At 37.4% G+C, this 19,122-nt stretch overlaps 2 protein-coding genes across 3 annotated transcripts; both read left to right on the top strand.

Moving 5' to 3' along the window:
• The first annotated feature begins 1,302 nt into the window (after positions 1 to 1,302).
• On the top strand, positions 1,303 to 6,261 carry LOC129440948 (ester hydrolase C11orf54 homolog). Its single transcript, XM_055200555.2, has 8 exons — positions 1,303 to 1,771; positions 2,456 to 2,554; positions 2,637 to 2,710; positions 2,808 to 2,909; positions 3,739 to 3,915; positions 4,153 to 4,302; positions 4,459 to 4,575; positions 5,994 to 6,261. Exons 1-8 carry the CDS (start codon positions 1,705 to 1,707, stop codon positions 6,165 to 6,167), a joined length of 960 nt encoding a protein of 319 aa, XP_055056530.2. The 5' UTR covers positions 1,303 to 1,704; the 3' UTR covers positions 6,168 to 6,261.
• A 1,207-nt stretch (positions 6,262 to 7,468) lies between these two features.
• Positions 7,469 to 18,906, top strand: LOC141358840 (ester hydrolase C11orf54 homolog). 2 transcript variants are annotated; one of them, XM_073860621.1, is made up of 8 exons: positions 7,469 to 7,648; positions 14,413 to 14,511; positions 14,596 to 14,669; positions 14,756 to 14,857; positions 15,345 to 15,521; positions 17,627 to 17,776; positions 18,175 to 18,291; positions 18,666 to 18,906. In XM_073860621.1, the coding sequence occupies exons 1-8, from the start codon at positions 7,582 to 7,584 to the stop codon at positions 18,837 to 18,839; spliced, it is 960 nt and encodes a 319-aa protein (XP_073716722.1). In that variant the 5' UTR covers positions 7,469 to 7,581; the 3' UTR covers positions 18,840 to 18,906. The 2 variants fall into 2 exon arrangements, with proteins under 2 accessions (XP_073716722.1, XP_073716723.1); XM_073860622.1 differs by having other exon boundaries at positions 7,490 to 7,637.
• Positions 18,907 to 19,122: the final 216 nt, after the last annotated feature.

Raw genomic sequence — 19,122 nt, 5'->3', positions numbered from 1 at the left:
AAGAAAAATCTGGTTTTGTGTGTACGTAAATAACCAGAAGATGGCGGCGTGCAGTTATGTTCATCCAGCTAGATTTTATAGAAAATTGAAAGTGAATGTAATTCCTTCAGAAAGCGTATGATTTAATTATAAAATGCATAAAACAATGACAAGTCTATAATGGGACAATTCTATTCACTTGTTTGGTTACCGGACTTTCTAAAAATATATATTTATGTAATTAGTTTTAAAAAGGATGAACGGCAACACATAACATGCATTATTTAATAATTAAATCCATAAAAATTGTAATTGAAACGATACATTTAAAAAAAGTTTTTATCACGATAAAAAGTGTCAAGTGTACTTCATGCAAATCACCCTAAGAGGGCGGCGTTCATTTATGTTCCTGTATTCTAAAGACTATAAAAGTATAGATATTCATGTGTTAAAAAAACATTAGCTATGATTTAATTTTATAATTTTATTTTTATAAAAATAAGAAAAATCTGGTTTTGTATGTACTTAACCAGAAGATAACCAGAAGATGGCGGTGTGCAGTTATGTTCATCCAGCTAGATTTTATAGAAAATTGAAAGTGAATGTAATTCCTTCAGAAAGCGTATGATTTAATTATAAAATGCATAAAACAATGACAATTCTATGGTTGACTTTAGACACAGAAAATAGTTTCAGGTGTACTTCATATTTCAAGCAGATATGTTTTTGGTTACTTGTTTGGTTACTGGACTTTCTAAAAATATATGTAATACGTTTTAATAAGGATAAACGGAAACACATAACATGCATAACTCAATAATGAAATTCATAAAAAATATTAATTGAAACGTTAAACAAATTCACAAAAATATGTTTTTTATCAAGATAGAAAAGTGGTGATTTTGGGTGTACTTCACCCAAATCACCCCAAGAGGGCGGCGTGCATTTATGTTCCTGTATTCTGAAGACTATAAAAGTATATTCATGTATTAAAATAAGAAAACACATTAGCTATGATTAACTTTTATTGAAATCTTTAAAAATAAGAATAAGAAAAATCACTATACTATGATCTGGTTTTGTGTGTACTTCAAGTAAATTATCCACAGGAGAGCGCCACAAAGTTAATTTTTTTTACCTTATGTAATTATATATATTTATATATTAAACAAAAATGCAGAAAAACATTAATGATGAAATCAATAAAATAATAGTAACTTAAAATAAATCATCAGAAAACGGCGACTCAAACCTTTTCTCTGGCAGGAGCGAATCAGGAAGCGTGTTGTTCACGTCATCTGAGTGGCCAATCAAAACACTTCCAGGAGTTGCAATGCCCCTGGCTGTGATCTAAATGGCCACTTACACCCTCATCCCTACATTACTTCACTAATTATAATCCACTTAAAGAGTGAAATTCGGACACTGGGATGGCCAGAAATGCTGCGTCTACCTGATCTTCCGCCGAACCGCGGTCATTTGTTGCGAGCCTCCTCATTTAGTAGAAGAGTAGCGGTTAGCATTGGTTGTAGACGTGTGCTGTGCGTCGTTTGATTAAACTAGTGCACTTATCCAGTTATGTCCACTATGCTTATGGACACCACTATAGGGGTCTTCTTCGGACACAGCCCATTTCTCATATGTTGCAGAAAAACGGAAAAAAGCTCCTGATCATGTGATTTGGCTGTATGAATCTGACACTTGTGAACACATCCACGCAACAAAATGACACACGACAACAAGACTGAGAAGTTCAAGATTCATCTACCAGATCTCAAAGAGTTATGTCATGGTAATCCTTTTAATTACATTTCACTTTAATGAAAAATATAGAGGTGTTTCATTCTGTTTGTCCTGAGCTAACTCAAATGACAAAGTCCAAAGTTCAGCATTATTATATTGTAGTACTATTATGTTTTTGTAATGTAAACATAAAAAATACTGTACTATTATTACTACTACAGCTTTTTAACATAACAACCAAGAATATACTACATCAGTGGTTCTTAAACTGGGGGCCGCGAGATGGTGCCAGGGGGGCCCCAGTTTTATGACATTTTATAAAATACATTCATTTATCATGAATTCTGTGTGATTAAATCTAAAGAAAATAAGGCTACTAACCAACAGCACCACTTTGTATAATTTAATATGTTTTGTTTAATTAAAATGTTACATTTTAGAACACATTTGTCATAGATTTTCTTTGGGGGGCCGCAAAGGAATAAACAAGGGGGGCCACACGTTGAAAAAGTTTGAGAACCACTGTACTACATTATTATGTAGTATTAACTATAATGAATTGATTAACAATAGTAAATACAGTTTTATTTACATTTGAAAAGGTTAAAAAACACTACAGTATATTGGAAGTTTACTAATGTAGTAAATACTAAAAATTATTTTTTTACTCATGATTTTCTTTTCTTAAGGCCCGACTTGTTAATTGTCATTATTAAATAATTTTGTGTAACAGTGCTGGAGTTGGGACTGAATAAGAATTTTGCTGATGTTAAAGTATCTGTCGCCGACTGTCCAGATCTCACACAAGAGCCTTTTAGGTTTCCTGTTAAAGGTGAGTACATATATAGCTGAATTCATATCTCAGGTAGTAACAGACTGTTAGTTTATCACGTGTTACTCTTTTAATACTTTAGGTCTGTGTGGAAAACCTCGCATTACTGATGTTGGAGGTGTACCTTATTTGATTCCACTGGTTCAAGTGGATAAGGTTTGTTAATAAACTATAAATAAATATATATTATAATATTCATAAAGAAATACATTCTTAATTTGTATCTTGATTTATTGCACACTTTTGTTTTAAGGTGTACAACATGAACACTGTGTCTAAGGAGATAGAGCTGCCCGGTGGATTTATACTTGGTGCCGGTGCCGTCTCATCTAAGACAGTTGGGATGAATGGAGAGGTGTGTATATAACAGCTGTGATGAAAACAGCTTTATATGAAATTGTTCAATACGTTAACCTGAACTTTTTTTATAACATATGCACTCAAATGAAATAAAGATTTATAGTCATAACAATGGCCCAAAAGCTCCTCTATTTATCTTTTCATTAAAGGGGGATATATTATGAAAATCTGACTTTTTCCATGTTTAAGTGCTAATATTTGGTCCCCAGTGCTGCTTTCAACCTAGAAAATGTGAAAAAGATCAACCCAGTAACTTAGTTTCGGTCAACCATTCTCTGCAAGCATGTGAAAAAATAGGTCATTGAAATTTGGCTCCCCTTGTGATGTCAGAAGGGGATAATATCGCCCCTTAATCTGCATTATCCAACCACAGCACTGCAATTTAGTGCAGAGATCAGCTTATTTGCATTTAAAAGGACACACCCAAAAACTTGCACATTTTTGCTCACACCTATAAAGTGGCATTTTTACCATGTTAAACACGTTATAATAAATTATCTATACTCTGGGGACACCAAAGATTTATTTGACATCTTTAAAAGTCTTGTGAAATGGCCCCTTTAATGTTGCATATATGGACCTTGCAAAATTATGGGATTCATGTTACCTTAGATGTTAAATCGGACTATCATCAAAGTCCCTTTAGGGTAGTCGCGCCGCCCGCAGTGTTGTTTGCTGTTATTTCAGTCATGCAAGACTAAAATTATCGTATCTATTGATTTCTGGTACATTTGATGTCAGGTTTAATTGTTGGTCAGAAGTTTTTTATTTTTGGTCTTGTAGGGCTTTGGTTTAATGCATTGCTCTGTTCTGTCATCTTCCAGTTAATGCCTCTGGTGCTGACTGAAGCTGATGGGAGACCTGTGGTGAATGGTAGTTATTTCTCCACCGTCAACCCAGTGGATGGAAAATGTCTGCAGGAGAAATACAGCGAGAGGTTCGATGACTGTGACTTTGGCCTTCTTGCAAACCTCTATGCATGTGAGGGTAAACCTGGAAAGGTAAGGTATTAGCCAAAAAACAAATGACAGTGGCTATAGTGCTGTATAGTAGCTTTAAAAGGATGCAAATCTTCATAAAATAATTTAATGCGACTCATAACATGTTTTCCTTGTGTCTCTGTGCGTAAACAAGATATTTACTGTAGTATTAGGTGTAGTGTTATGCAAACAGCATTCCAGCCTTTAAAAAAAGCATGCTTGTGATAGTATTATTAGTAATTGTCAATGTCGTTGCAGGTCATTGAGGTGAAAGCGTGCAGAAGGACCGGAGAGGACAGTCTTGTGAGCTGCATGAGAAAAGCCATGGAAGAACATTATAAGGAGAAAAGTGTTGCTTTGGGGGGAACTTTCATCATACAAAAAGGGAAGGCAAAGATCCACATCATGGTAAAAAATAAAATGTATATGTATCAAAAAACAAGAATGTAACAAGTTTTTATGTTGATCTCATAACAATAAATTAAAAATATTAAATGAAACACTATTAACTAGAATGATGCAGTAAGTAAACATAACCTTGTTTTTGCTCTCATGCATTTAAAGCCACGTGAATTCTCCTCCTGCCCACTGAAAACGAATGAGGATGTTGACAAATGGCTCAAATATTTTGAAGTCAGTGCACCATTTATCTGTCAAAGTGTTATGGTGTCCAAAGACCCAGTAAGTATAAATTTACACGATCATGTCAATGCTTCTCATTCTGTTGTCAGTAATATTAAGCATAATTGTAAAACAACACTATATTGCCAAAAGTACAATGATACCTGCTTTTTTAAAGTCTCCCTGTGGCCGATTATTTTATCACTTAAAACTCATTTTTAAGCATCATGATAGCATATGTAAAGTTTTACATGCTTTAAAACTGCTTGATTTCTCTTATTTATTATATGCACTCACATATCTTTGAATTTGCAAATTAGTCCCCGCCTCCATCCTTTCATGCTCGTAAATAGTGCTAATTTCGGTAGTTTCAGACACATAACTGCCAAGTCCGGTTTCACAATGCATGCTTGAACTGCACATTTGCGCACTAACTGTTTTTAACATCTGATGATGTGATCGGTCATGTGTGTGTGTGTGATTTTAAAGCGCAGAAATGAGATGTCTTTGGAAAGCTCAAATATTATGGATAAAAACTCAGCGGTGGTGTTGAACGACGAATTTGCACGTAGTTTGTCTTGAAGCATATTAAAAACACCACATCGACATATCAACAACAATTAAAACTGAATTTTCACCACAGTGGGACTTTAAAGGAAAACACCACCGTTTTTCAATATTTTACTATGTTCTACTATCTTTTTTTAAAACCGCTTTGTACGGCGCGTTGTGGATGTGTTGGCATTTGGCCTAGCCCCATTCATTCCTTAGGATCCAAACAGGGATGATTTTAGAAGCCACCAAACACTTCCATGTTTTCCCTATTTAAAGACTGTTACATGGTGATGTTACTGCGCGCCGAGGTCGAAGTGCTGCAAACTAAGTGCTGTTCCGCCGTACATTATAGTTTTCATTTTTATCCGCTTAAAAAATCTCCACGTTTTATTTTGTGCCACCATATTTACTCGTGTAACTACTCATTAAAATTTTAAACTCTTTAAATAGGGAAAACATGAAAATGTTTGGTGGCTTCTAAATTCATCCCTATTTGGATCCTAAGGAATGAATGGGGCTAGGCTAAATGCTAATACATTCAGGACGCGCTGTACAAAGATTAATTGCACGCATTGAAAAAAGATAGGTATGTATTAATTAATCTAAGTTGAAATGAGAATATAGTAAAATATTGAAAAACTGTGGTGTTTACCTTTAACAAGCTTGGGTGTTCCTTGCTATACAATTTTGTGCATCCCACCTTTTAAGAGAATACTTTAATTAGAAGTGATCATTTATTAGTTGTATATGACCTTGCTTTAATTAAACACAAATGAATAATTTTATATTAAAATGTTTTCTTTTTTTTCTTATACAAAACTATATTGCTTGTATTAAAAACAAATTTTTTTTGGTTGCAAGTAATTTAATCTACAGTAACATTTAAGTAAGCTTTTTTGCTTAAATAAGTGTCTGATTCACAGGGTCTTGATCTGAGAATGGAGCATACTCATGGTTTCAGTCATCATGGTGAAGGAGGCCATTACTACATAGACACCACACCAGACACAGTGGAGTACCTGGGATATTTCCTCCCCGCTGAGTTTATCTACCGAATCGATCGACCTACTGAGACGCACAATGTTGGAAGAGATTAAACTGTTGACTATTCAGATTCAAATTAGTTTGCTGTACCGTAGAAACATAATTTATTCCTTAAACACTTTTTGCCTTTTTACTATTACAGTTAAAAAAATACATTCAAGCTAGAAATACTTTTGTAGTGCATGTTCCTATTCCTATTGGTTTTGGTTATTGGCTGCAAGGATTTAAAGTTAGATTTAACAAAGTAAACCGGCTCGGGACAGAGGAACTCTTTTAGGTGGCTGATTCTGAAACGCATTAGTTATAATGTTATTATTATGAACACATCATGAATTTACTTTCTGGTGATAAACCTGAAGGGAGTTTAGACTAGTTTGTAACTAGATGAAATGAATTAAACTAGTGTAAAAATGTTTATGCAAGTCTGAAGGGGTCACAAACCCATACCTCATTTATGTTAAGGAAAGTTAATTGAAGTAAGACATATAAGACAAGTTTTATTATGGGTAAAGTATTTATATTGACATATTTTTAGGTGTGTGTGCAACCTCTCATTACTGATGTTGGATGTGTACCTTATTTAATTTCACTAGTTGAAGTAAAAAAGGATTCTAATATAACAGAACAAAGGTCAAGCAATGGCACAAAATGTATGTCATGGATAAAATGTGCATTTGGGATAGAGATGAAGGATAATTTACATATTAGGCTATGATTAATTTGCTATTGGGTAAATATTAGTGCTGTTCAAAGATTAATCGGATACAAAATAAAAGTGAAATTTTTATTTATATATCTATATATATTTATGCAAAAAATTATATATACATAAATAAAAATTTGTGCGTGCGTGCACATATATATTTATATTATGCAAAAGTACACTTTTATTTTGTATGTAATTAATTGCGATTAATTTTTGCCCAGCACTAGTGAAAATAAATGCAATCATAAGCTATGGTATATGAAGTCACTAATTGTAGATCTCAACCACATATTTTATAGGTTGGAGAAAAGCAGGGCAGGGTCCAGATTGTACGTATATATATATATATATATATATATATATAAGCACAGGCAACCATATTTATTAACCCATAAAAATAAAACCTGTGCTTGACAAGTATGTGTTTTCACAGCTGCTTATGATTTTCATTTCACATTTATAAAAAAGACATTGAAGTAGACATTAATAGATCCAAACGTTATCGTGTTTTTATTCAGAAAACCGTAGCTACTCCAGTTACTTATAGACAGCCTTGCCCTGTCCAAGATGGCGAATGTGTTGACGTCTCGCAGCAACGGACCACAGCGGTCAATGCGCCGTCTATGTACGTATATGTCTATGATCTGACCATTCAAAACACTGTCAGGAGTTGCAACGCCTCCGTCTGTTATATTGAGGATATGCAAAAAAGCGGAAAAACATTATGAATCTGACACTTGTGAACACATTCACGCAGCAGAATGACACACGCCAACAAGACTGAGAAGTTTAGGATTCATCTACCAGATCTCAAAGAGTTATGTCAGGGTAATCCTTCTCATTACATTTCACCTCAGTGTGCAGAATAAATGTTTTTATAGTTGTCCTCAGCTAACCGAAACAACATGAGTTCAAAGTTCAACATTATTATTTTGTTTTTGTTATACCCACATGAAAAATACAGTACTGTCGGTATTTAATAGAGTAATTAATCCAGTTTGGTAATGTAGTACTATATGAACTAGATGAGGTTAAAGTTTGTGAACAAACTTTATGTTGGCTTGAGAAAGCCTAGTCTGAGAGTAATAGATGGAGCTGCAGTTGGGGCAGTTAAGTTAGTTGGGGCAGATGGGTTAGTTGGGGCAGAATTGGGCAGACGGGGCAGAATGGGGCATTTAGGGTAGTTTGGGCAGAATTGGGTAGTTGGGGCATTTAGGGCAGATGGGGCATTTAGGGCAGTTGGGGCAGATGAGGCATTTGGGGCAGTTGGGGCATTTGGGGTAGTTGGGGCATTTGGGGCAGAATTGGGTAGTTGGGGCATTTAGGGCAGTTGGGGCATTTAGGGCAGTTGGGGGCAGATGAGGCATTTGGGGTAGTTGGGGCATTTGGGGCAGAATTGGGTAGTTGGGGCATTTAGGGCAGTTGGGGCATTTAGGGCAGATGGGGCATTTAGGGCAGTTGGGGCATTTAGGGCAGTTGGGGCATTTAGGGCAGAAGGGGGCAGATGAGGCATTTGGGGTAGTTGCGGCATTTGGGGCAGAATTGGGTAGTTGGGGCATTTAGGGAAGTTGGGGCATTTAGGGCAGTTGGGGCAGAAGGGGGCAGATGAGGCATTTGGGGTAGTTGGGGCATTTGGGGTAGTTGGGGCATTTAGGGCAGTTTGGGCATTTAGGGCAGTTGGGGCATTTAGGGTAGTTGGGGCATTTAGGGCAATTGGGGCATAATTGGGCAGTTGTGTCAGACGGGGCAGATGGGACATTTGGGGCAGAATTGGGCAGATGGGACATTTGGGGCAGAATTGGGCAGATGGGGCATTTGGGGCAGATGGGGCAGTTAGGGCATTTGGGGAATTTATTTGTGTGTTTCTGTGAGTATGTTTGTGTGTGTAATAATGTGTTTGTAAGTGTAATATTGTATTTGTGTGTGTAGTTGTGTGTCTGTGTGTGTGTAATTGTGTGTCTGTGTAGTTGTGTGTCTGTGTGTAGTTGTGTGTGGTTCTGTGTCTGTGTGTGTGTGTAGTTGTGTTTGTCTGTGCTATTGAGTGAGTTTTGTGAGACAGAGATAGACTGAGAGAGGTTGAGAGATGATGTAATGTATTTGTATGAATGAGAGTTGACAGTTAGAATTTGAAAATAAACACTCAGCCTAAACATTCTATGAATGTAAGTCTATGGGACTTTTTTGGGATGTTTGATCGGACGGTTTAGGAGAACCGTAAGTCCGATCGCTTAGAAAAGATATAGCACACCTCCTCAGATCAGACTGAAGGTCTGTGCAAAGTTTGGTGGCTGTAGCTTAAAAGCTCTAGGAGGAGTTAGAGTTAGAAATTTTAGTCTCAGAAGAAAAGAAGAGGGAATAATAATAACTAGATATTAAAGTTTGAAGACAAACTTTATGTTGGCTTGAAAAAGCGTAGCTTGAACGTTTAAAACGGTTTGACAGAAGTTTAGTTTAGTAGGCTATCTGGCTGTTAGAATGTTTAAGTATGAAGGTAGCATGATTAGCATGAAGTTAGCCTGATGTTAGCATGATTAGCATGAAGCTAACATGATGCTAGCATGATTAACATGAAGCTAGCATGATGCTAGCATGATTAGCATGAAGCTAGCATGATGCTAGCATGAAGCTAGCATGATGATAGCATGATTAGCATGAAGCTAGCATGATGCTAGCATGATTAGCATGAAGCTAGCATGATGTTAGCATGATTAGCATGAAGCTAGCATGATGCTAGCATGATTAGCATGAAGCTAGCATGATGTTAGCATGAAGCTAGCATGATGCTAGCATGATTAGCATTAAGCTAACATGATGTTAGCATGATTAGCATGAAGCTAGCATGATGCTAGCATGATTAGCATGAAGCTAGCATGATGCTAGCATGATTAGCATGAAGCTAGCATGATGCTAGCATGATTAGCATGAAGCTAGCATGATGCTAGCATGATTAGCATGAAGCTAGCATGATGCTAGCATGATTAGCATGAAGCTAGCATGATGCTAGCATGATTAGCATGAAGCTAGCATGATGCTAGCATGATTAGCATGAAGCTAGCATGATGTTAGCATGAAGCTAGCATGATGCTAGCATGATTAGCATTAAGCTAACATGATGTTAGCATGATTAGCATGAAGCTAGCATGATGCTAGCATGATTAGCATGAAGCTAGCATGATGTTAGCATGATTAGCATGAAGCTAGCATGATGCTAGCATGATTAGCATGAAGCTAGCATGATGCTAGCATGATTAGCATGAAGTTAGCATGATGCTAACATGATTAGCATGAAGCTAGCATGATTAGCATGAAGCTAGCATGATGCTAGCACGATTAGCATGAAGCTAGCATGATGTTAGCACGATTAGCATGAAGCTAACATGATGCTAGCATGATTAGCATGAAGCTAGCATGATGCTAGCATGATTAGCATGATGTTAGCATGATTAGCATGAAGCTAGCATGATGCTAGCATGATTAGCATAAAGCTAGCATGATGCTAGCATGATTAGCATGAAGCTAGCATGATGCTAGCATGATTAGCATGAAGCTAGCATGATGCTAGCATGATGTAGCATGATTAGCATGAAGCTAGCATGATTAGCATGAAGCTAGCATGATGCTAGCATGATTAGCATGAAGCTAGCATAATGCTAGCATGATTAACATGAAGCTAGCATGATGCTAGCATGATTAGCATGAAGCTAGCATGAAGCTAGCATGATTAGCATGAAGCTAACATGATGCTAGCATGATTAGCATGAAGCTAGCATGATGCTAGCATGATTAGCATGAAGCTATCATGATGTTAGCATGAAACTAGCATGATTCTAGCATGATTAGCATGAAGCTAACATGATTCTAGCATGATTAGCATGAAGCTAGCATGATTCTAGCATGATTAGCATGAAGCTAGCATGATGTTAGCATGATTAGCATGAAGGTAGCATGAGGCTAGCATGATTAGCATGAAGTAAGCATGAGGTTAGCATGATTAGCATGAAGCTAGCATGATTTAACGTGAAGCTAGCATGATTAGCATGATGCTAACATGATTAGCATGACGCTAGCACTATTTAGCGTGCAGCTAACAAGATTTAACATGAAGTTAGCATGATTTAGCATGAAGTTAGCAAGATTTATTATGAAATTAGCATAAAGCTAGCATGAAACTAGCACGAAGCTAGTATGACTTAGCATGGAGCTAGCATGAACCTAGCATGACCCAAAGACCCAACCCCCATGTCTCTATGATGTTCAGACCAAGAGATATAAGGCTTTGTTTATTATGTTGCTAGGGTGCTCAAATTTGGTTGCTAGGGGCGTGGCTTAATGCCTCAATAAGAATCCTATTAAGACTGATTGGATGCCTGAGTAAAATGAGCCCACCCCTATGTCTCTATGACACTCTGGTGTAAAGATATCCATCTGGGCTTTTTATAATGGTAGTCTATGGGAGATGTTGCTAGGGTACCCAAAATTGTTGCTAGGGGCGTGGCTAAATAGCTTTGGGGCGATCCTAAGAGACTGATTGGATGACTGAGTAAAATGAGCCCACCCCCATGTCTCTACGACACTCTAAAGTAAAGATATTCCATCTGGGACGCGTTTATTCCCTTATATGGGCATGCTTCCTGCCCCATTATAAGTCAATGGGAAATTTTGGGGGCCTCTTACACCCCAGGGGTACAGCTTACACCCCATTGTGATGTATGTTCTTACAGAGCCTGTCAGCCACCTTAAATGTGGTAAGCCACAAGTTTCTACAAGTTTCTCACTCGCAGCTATGACGCGTCAAAGTTTGTCTCAATGTTAAGTCAATGGAAATTTTGGGGTGTTCGAGCCCCCCGTTTAGGAATTCGGAAGGTCCCATCAGTTAGAAAAGATATAGCACACTAAGTCAGACCAGTCTGAAGGTCCGTGGAAAATTTGGTGTATGTAGCTTGAAAGCTCTAGGACGAGTTAGTGTTTAAAATTTAGTCTCAGAAGAAAGCGGAATAATAATAATAACTAGATAGGTACATTTCCTGAAGAAAATGTGAGTGGTGCTTGCCGTGGCAAATTTCTGGGGACAGTATATGATCATACTTCCAGTCACGAGTAAAACGATCCAAACCCCGTCTCTCTACGATGTTCTGATGCGGAGATATAAGGCTTTGTTTATTCGGTTGCTAGGGTACTGTATTTGGTTGCTAGGGAAAATTTTGACTTCCAATAGTGATTACACTCCGGGGCACGAGTCAAACGGTCCAAACCCCATGTCTCTACAATGTTCTGATACGGAGATATAAGGCTTTGTTTACTCTGTTGCTAGGGTACTGTATTTGGTTGCTAGGGAAAAAATTGACATCCCATAGTGATTACACTCTGAGTCACGAATCAAACGGTCCAACCCCCGTGTCTCTACAATGTTCTGATGCGGAGATATAAGGCTTTGTTTACTCTGTTGCTAGGGTACTGTATTTGGTTGCTAGGGAAAAAATTGGCATCCCATAATGATTACACTCTGAGTCACGAGTCAAACGGTCCAACCCCCGTGTCTCTACGATGTTCTGATGCCGAGATATAAGGCTTTGTTTACTCTGTTGCTAGGGTACTGTATTTGGTTGCTAGGGAAAAAATTGGCATCCACTAGTGATTACCCGCCGAGTCACAAGTCAAACGGTCCAACCCCCGTGTCTCTACGATGTTCTGATGCGGAGATATAAGGCTTTGTTTATTCGGTTGCTAGGGTACTGTATTTGGTTGCTAGGGAAAAAATCGGCATCCCATAACGATTACACGCTGAGTCAAGAATCAAACGGTCCAACCCCCGTGTCTCTACGATGTTCTGATGCGGAGATATAAGGCTTTGTTTACTCTGTTGCTAGGGTAATGTATTTGGTTGCTAGGGAAAAATTTGGCATCCCATAATGATTACACGCTGAGTCACGAATCAAACGGTCCAACCCCCTTGTCTCTACAATGTTCTGATGCGGAGATATAAGGCTTTGTTTACTCTGTTGCTAGGGTAATGTAATTGGTTGCTAGGGGAAAAAATGGCATCCACTAGTGATTACCCTTCGAGTCACGAGTCAAACGGTCCAACCCCCGTGTCTCTACGATGTTCTGATGCGGAGATATAAGGCTTTGTTTACTCTGTTGCTAGGGTACTGTATTTGGTTGCTAGGGAAAAAATTGGCATCCCATAATGATTACACTCTGAGTCACGAGTCAAACGGTCCAACCCCCGTGTCTCTACGATGTTCGGATGCCGAGATATAACTGTTTGAATTTTATGTTGCTAGGGTGCTCAAAAGTGGTTGCTAGGGGCGTGGCTTAATACCTATGTAAGGATCCTGAGAGACTGATTGGATGCCTGAGTAAAATGAGCCCACCCCCATGTCTCTATGACACTGTGGTGCAAAGATATCCCTCTGGGCATTTTATAATGGAAGTCTATGGGAGATGTTGCTAGGGTGCCCGAAATTGTTGCTAGGGGCGTGGCTTAATAGCTCTGGGATGATCCTGAGAGACTGATTGGATTCCTGAGTAAAATGAGCCCACCCACTTATCTCTACGACACTGTAAAGCAAAGATATCCCATCTGGAACTGTTTTATTCCCTTATATGGGCATGTTTCCTGCCCCATTATAAGTCAATGGGAAATTTCGGGTGCCTCTAACACCCCAGGGGTACAACTCACACCCCAATGTGATGTATGTTCTTACAGAGCCTGTCAGCCTCTTCAAATGTTGTAACCTACATGTTTCTACAAAATCCTCGAGCGGCGCTATGACCCGTCAAAGTTCGGGCCAATGTTAAGTCAATGGGTTTTTTCGGGTGGTTTTTCGCCCCCCTTTCGGAAATCCTGCACCCGATCCCTTATAAAAGTCATAGCACACCTCTCCTCAATAAACCGGTCAATTTGAGCCCTCTTTCATGGGACTGCGACAAAGCGTGCGGGACGAGTTACGCGCCAAACTTTTTTGCGACATATTATATCTTTATTCTTAAGTATGCACAATAGTAATAGTGATGCCTTGCATAAATGCAAGCACCACTAATAATAAGTTTAAGAGCAATAACAATATGTTGGCTTTTTCAAAGCCAACATAATAAGTTTAAGTGCAACAACAGTATGTTGGCTTTCTCAAGCCAACATAATTAATGAACAGTACACTCTAAAAAAACAAACGGTGCTATATAGCACCAAAACAATTGCTTTGGATCGTAACGATAGAAGAACCATTTTAGTGCCATATAGCACCGGTGAAGAACCAGTGAAGCACCAGTGAAGCACCAGTGAAGCACCAGTGTAGAACCATATAGGGGCCATATAGCACCACATATGGTTCTGCATGGCACTATGTGGTTCTGCACGGGTGCTTCGCTGGTGCTTCACCGGTGCTGTGTGGCACTGGAGGTGGTTCTTCTGTCGTTGCGATTCAGGGCGGCTGTTTTGGTGCTATATAGCACCGTTTGTTTTTTAGAGTGTAGTAAATACTGTTATACTGTAATATTTACTATGATGGGAGCTAATAAGCTGTTTTAATAAACAAAAACACTCATGACTTTATTTTATTTTATTACTATTAAATCATTTTGTGTAACAGTGCTGGAGTTGGGACTGAATAAGAATTTCATTGATGTTAAAGTATCTGTCGCCGACTGTCCAGATCTCACACAAGAGCCATTTAGGTTTCCTGTTAAAGGTGAGTGTATAAATATTGCTTAATTCATTTGTCAGGGAGTAACAGACTGTTAATTTAACACGTGTTACTCTTTTAATACTTTAGGTCTGTGTGGAAAACCTCGCATTACTGATGTTGGAGGTGTACCTTATTTGTTTCCTCTGGTCCAAGAGGACAAGGTTTGATAATAAATCATTATGGATATAATTATAAATAATCGATTTCTTATTTTCTATCCTGATCCACTGCACACTTTTGTTGTAAGGTGTACAACATGAACACTGTGTCTAAGGAGATAGAGCTGCCTGGTGCATTTATGCTTGGTGCCGGTGCCGTCTCCTTCAAAACAGTTGGGATGAATGGAGAGGTGTGTATAACAGTGAAAACAACAAGCTTCTATACATTTCCAATGAATAGTATTTTTTAAAATGTGTTTATAACATATGCTCTCTATGAAATGAAGACTTAGTGGTCCAAAAAAGCTAAAGAATATAAGGATTTGGTGTTTTTTAAAGTAACCCGTGTACCTATAAGTGCAGTACAGTATGTTTGTGCTAAGATGAAGTGAGAGCAGACAAAGTCCAACTTTAAAAAAACATGCCTATTGTTTTGTGGTATTTGTACTTTGATCTGAATACCTTTAACCATATTGTTTAATATAGTAACAGCCCCACAGTTCGACTTTTATGTGGTACTGTATGTTTTTGAAGTTTATACAGGTTAAAAATACATTTATATAGGTTTGTAACAACATGAGGGTGGGTAAATGATGACAGAATTTTCATTTTTGGGTAAACTATGCTTTTAAATTGGTTTTGGTTTAATGCATTGCTCTCTTCTCTGTCATCTTCCAGTTAATGCCTCTGGTGCTGACTGAAGCTGAGGGGAGACCTGTGGTGAATGGTAGTTATTTCTCCTCCATCAACCCAGTGGACGGAAAATGTGTGCATGGGAAATACAGCGAGAGGTTCGATGACTGTGACTTTGGCCTTCTTGCAAACCTCTATGCATGTGAGGGTAAACCTGGAAAGGTAAGAACCTTGTGTATTCCAAGTGTTTTGAAAGCATACAAATATACCGAGCCCCTAAGGTGACATTGAAGTAAAAAAATCTAATGTTTAGTTTCATGTGCTCACGTGAAACCTTCATGTGCAGAGTTTAGTTTCGTGTGCTCACGTGAAACTATCGCGTGCGCAAGTGAAAACTATCGCATGCTCGTGAAACTATCGCGTGTGCACACGAAAGTTTCACGTGACACTTTAATTTTTATATTTATTAAATTTTTGTTCCATGTCCCCGTAGAGGCTCCGTACAAATGGGTTTGGTAAAAACGTTTTTTTTATTATTTATTTTTTTATAGAAATCTTGAGTAGAAATCTTTTTCTCTGTGCAGGTTTATGAAAATGTATGGGCCCCTAAGTGGACATGGAGCAAAAATTAAATAAAGTTTAGTTTCACGTGTGCACGTGAAACTATCACATGCTCACATGAAACTATCGCATGCTCACATGAAACTATCGCATGCTCATGTGAAACTTTCGCGTGCTCACGTGAAACTTTCGTGTGCTCACATGAAACTTTCTCGTGCGCACGTGAAACATGCACGCACAATAGTTTCAAGTGCGCAAGCTAAACTAAACTTTAAAAAAAATTCTGCACATGAAGGTTTCGCGTGAGCACATGAAAGTTTCACGTGAGCACATGAAAGTTTTACACGAGCACATGAAACTAAACTTTAGATTTTTTTACTCCAATATCACCTTAGGGGCTCGATACTAATGCACACAACTAACAATTTTTTTTCCCCGAATTGCATTTACTGTGTATTATTAACTCTTTCCCCACCATTGACGAGTTATCTCGTCACTTAAGAGAAAACATTTGCATATAAAAATGTGTTCCTGATGAATGTTTATGTTAATCTGCAATACCGCGATTATCCACTAGATTGATTTTTCAATTTATCCAATTTATGAAAAAACTGAAGCCAAAACATTATTCACTAATTAAACTCTGTGTATGTTTTGATAATCGTTCTGAATCTGATCTCTAAAAAAATTTCTTCACAAAAATGCAATAATTTCAACTTTTTGCTAAAAATTTTATTATTTTTATTTAAGAGATTATAAGCAGAGAAAAAAATATAGATAGGATGAATCTGTTTTTTTTTCTTGTTTTGTTTGTTTTTTGAAAGCAGAGGGTTTCATTTGATATATTTGTATATTTATATATTTTTAGAAGAAAATTTTTCTGGAAGGCATTTTGTGAAACTTTTGTGAAAATCACAAAAAATGACTGGCGGGGAATGAGTTAAGAAGTCAGATTTTTAGCGTGCATGTGACAGTATTATTATTAAAGTGATAATTCACCCCAAAAATAAAAATACTGTCATCATTTCCTAACCCTCATTGCTCCAAACCTGTATAAGTTTCTTTATTCTGTTGAACACAAAAAATATATTTTGATAAATTACGGTACGCAGTTGATGGTACACATTGACGTTTATAGTATTTGTTTTCCTACTATGGAAGTCAATTGGTACTACTATCAACTGTGTGGTAACCATCATTTATTAACCTTTTCCCCGCCAGCGTTTTTAAAAAAGTTGCTAGCCAGCGGCAGTTATTTTTATGATTTTCAAAAAAAGTTGAATGCCTTCCAGAAATGTTTCTTCTTTAAATATATAAAAACATACAATATATCAAATGAAAGAACAGACCCTCTGCTTTAAAAAAAAACACATTTCATTTTACCTTCATTTGTTCTCTTTTTATCACTTCTCAAATATTTGTAGGTTTCTTAAAAAATACCAAATTTTAAGTAAAAGGCTGAAATAATTGTGTTTTTGTGAAGGACTTTTGATAGAGATCAGATTCAGAGCGATGATCAAAACACACAGAATTTGAACAGTTTGCCCTAAGGAGATGCTTCCGGGTTTTATAAGTTGGATGAGAGCACCACTTGATGAATAATAGCGGAAATATAGATTGCCGGAAAACTCCTCACTGGCGTCGTTTTCTCTCAATGGCGGGGAAAGAGTTAAAATATCTTCTTTTGTGCTCAACCGAATAAAGGAACTCATTTCATGTTTTGGTGAACTATCCCTTTAACACCTTTAATCATATTGTCATTTTAGGTCATTGAGATGAGAGCCTGTAGAAGGACTGGAGGAGACAGTCTTGTGAAATCTATGAGAAAGGCCATGGAAGAACATTATAAGGAGAAATGTGTTGCACTGGGGGGAACTTTCATCATACAAAAAGGGAAGGCAAAGGTCCACATCATGGTAAGAGATTAAAAATATAAATAAAAAAACAAAGGGCAAAATGAAACAAAAAAGTGCCACAGAAGGCTTTTAAAAGTTCCATGGATTTTCCTCATAAACTTTCAACTTTCATTTCTTTCATGAACTATGGACCCCCTTAAGTAGACAGTAGCCCTGGCCACCCCATTTATGAAATTCAAATTTTTGGGTGCAATCAGCAAAGGGAAATCTCCAAAAAAGTCACATCATCACTCACTCACTCACTCCTGTAAAGCATAGCAAATGGCATGAAGTCTCATGAATCAGTACAACTGTTGCACTCTATAGAACAGGTTAAAGGTGAACCGTAAATGAAATGATATAATAGAAATAATGCAGTGATGTTACTGTAAATGTAACCTTGTCTGTTGCATTACAAGCCACCTGAATTTTCCTCTTGCCCACTGAAGACAAATGAGGATGTTGACAAATGGCTGAGATATTTTGAAGTCAGTGCCCCATTTATCTGTCAATCTGTTATGGTGTCCAAAGACCCAGTAAGTATAAACTCACACAATCTCAGTAACATTTAGCGTTAAAGGGACAGTTCACCTAAAAATGAAAATTCTGTGATTATTTACTCGCTCTCATGTTGATAGAAACCTGTATACATTTCTATGTTCTGCTGAACACACAGGAAGAAATTTTGAGGAATGTTTAAACCAAACCGTTCTTGAGCCCCATTCACTTCCATAGTATTCTTTTTTTCCTACTATGGTTTGGTTACAAACATTCCTCAAATATCTTCCGTAGTGTTCATCAGAACAAAGAAATTTATGCGGGTTTATAACAAGATGAGAGTGAGTAAATGATTACAGAATTTTTATTTTTGGATGAACTATCCCTTTAAATAAGTTTCTTTAATTCACAGGGTCTTGATCTGAGAGTGGAGCATACTCATGGTTTGAGTCATCATGGTGAAGGAGGCCATTACTACATAGACACCACACCAGACACAGTGGAGTACCTGGGATATTTCCTCCCCGCGGAGTTCATCTACCGAATCGATCGACCTACTGAGACGCACAATGTTGGAAGAGATTAAACTGTTGACTATTCAGATTCAAATTAGTTTATTGTACTGTAAAGGCATATTTTTTATTGATTGATTAATTTCCACTACAGTTTAATAAATACATTTAGGTCCATGCTAAATCATCATTTACTTTACTTCTGTACTGCCTTATCTATCTACAGTAGATACGTTCCTATACTTATTAGTTTTGGTTGTTGGCTGCAAGGGTCTAAAATATGTGGTGTAGTTATAGTTCCAGATAACAGATAGCATCCCACCATTAAAACCCAACACATTACTAGTAAAGACCATC

This window comes from Misgurnus anguillicaudatus, chromosome 22 (genome assembly GCF_027580225.2).
Source record: "Misgurnus anguillicaudatus chromosome 22, ASM2758022v2, whole genome shotgun sequence".
Lineage (NCBI taxonomy): Eukaryota > Metazoa > Chordata > Actinopteri > Cypriniformes > Cobitidae > Misgurnus > Misgurnus anguillicaudatus.
The sequence above is the reverse complement of the archived record's forward strand: the minus strand, read 5'-3'. Positions and strand labels throughout refer to the sequence as shown.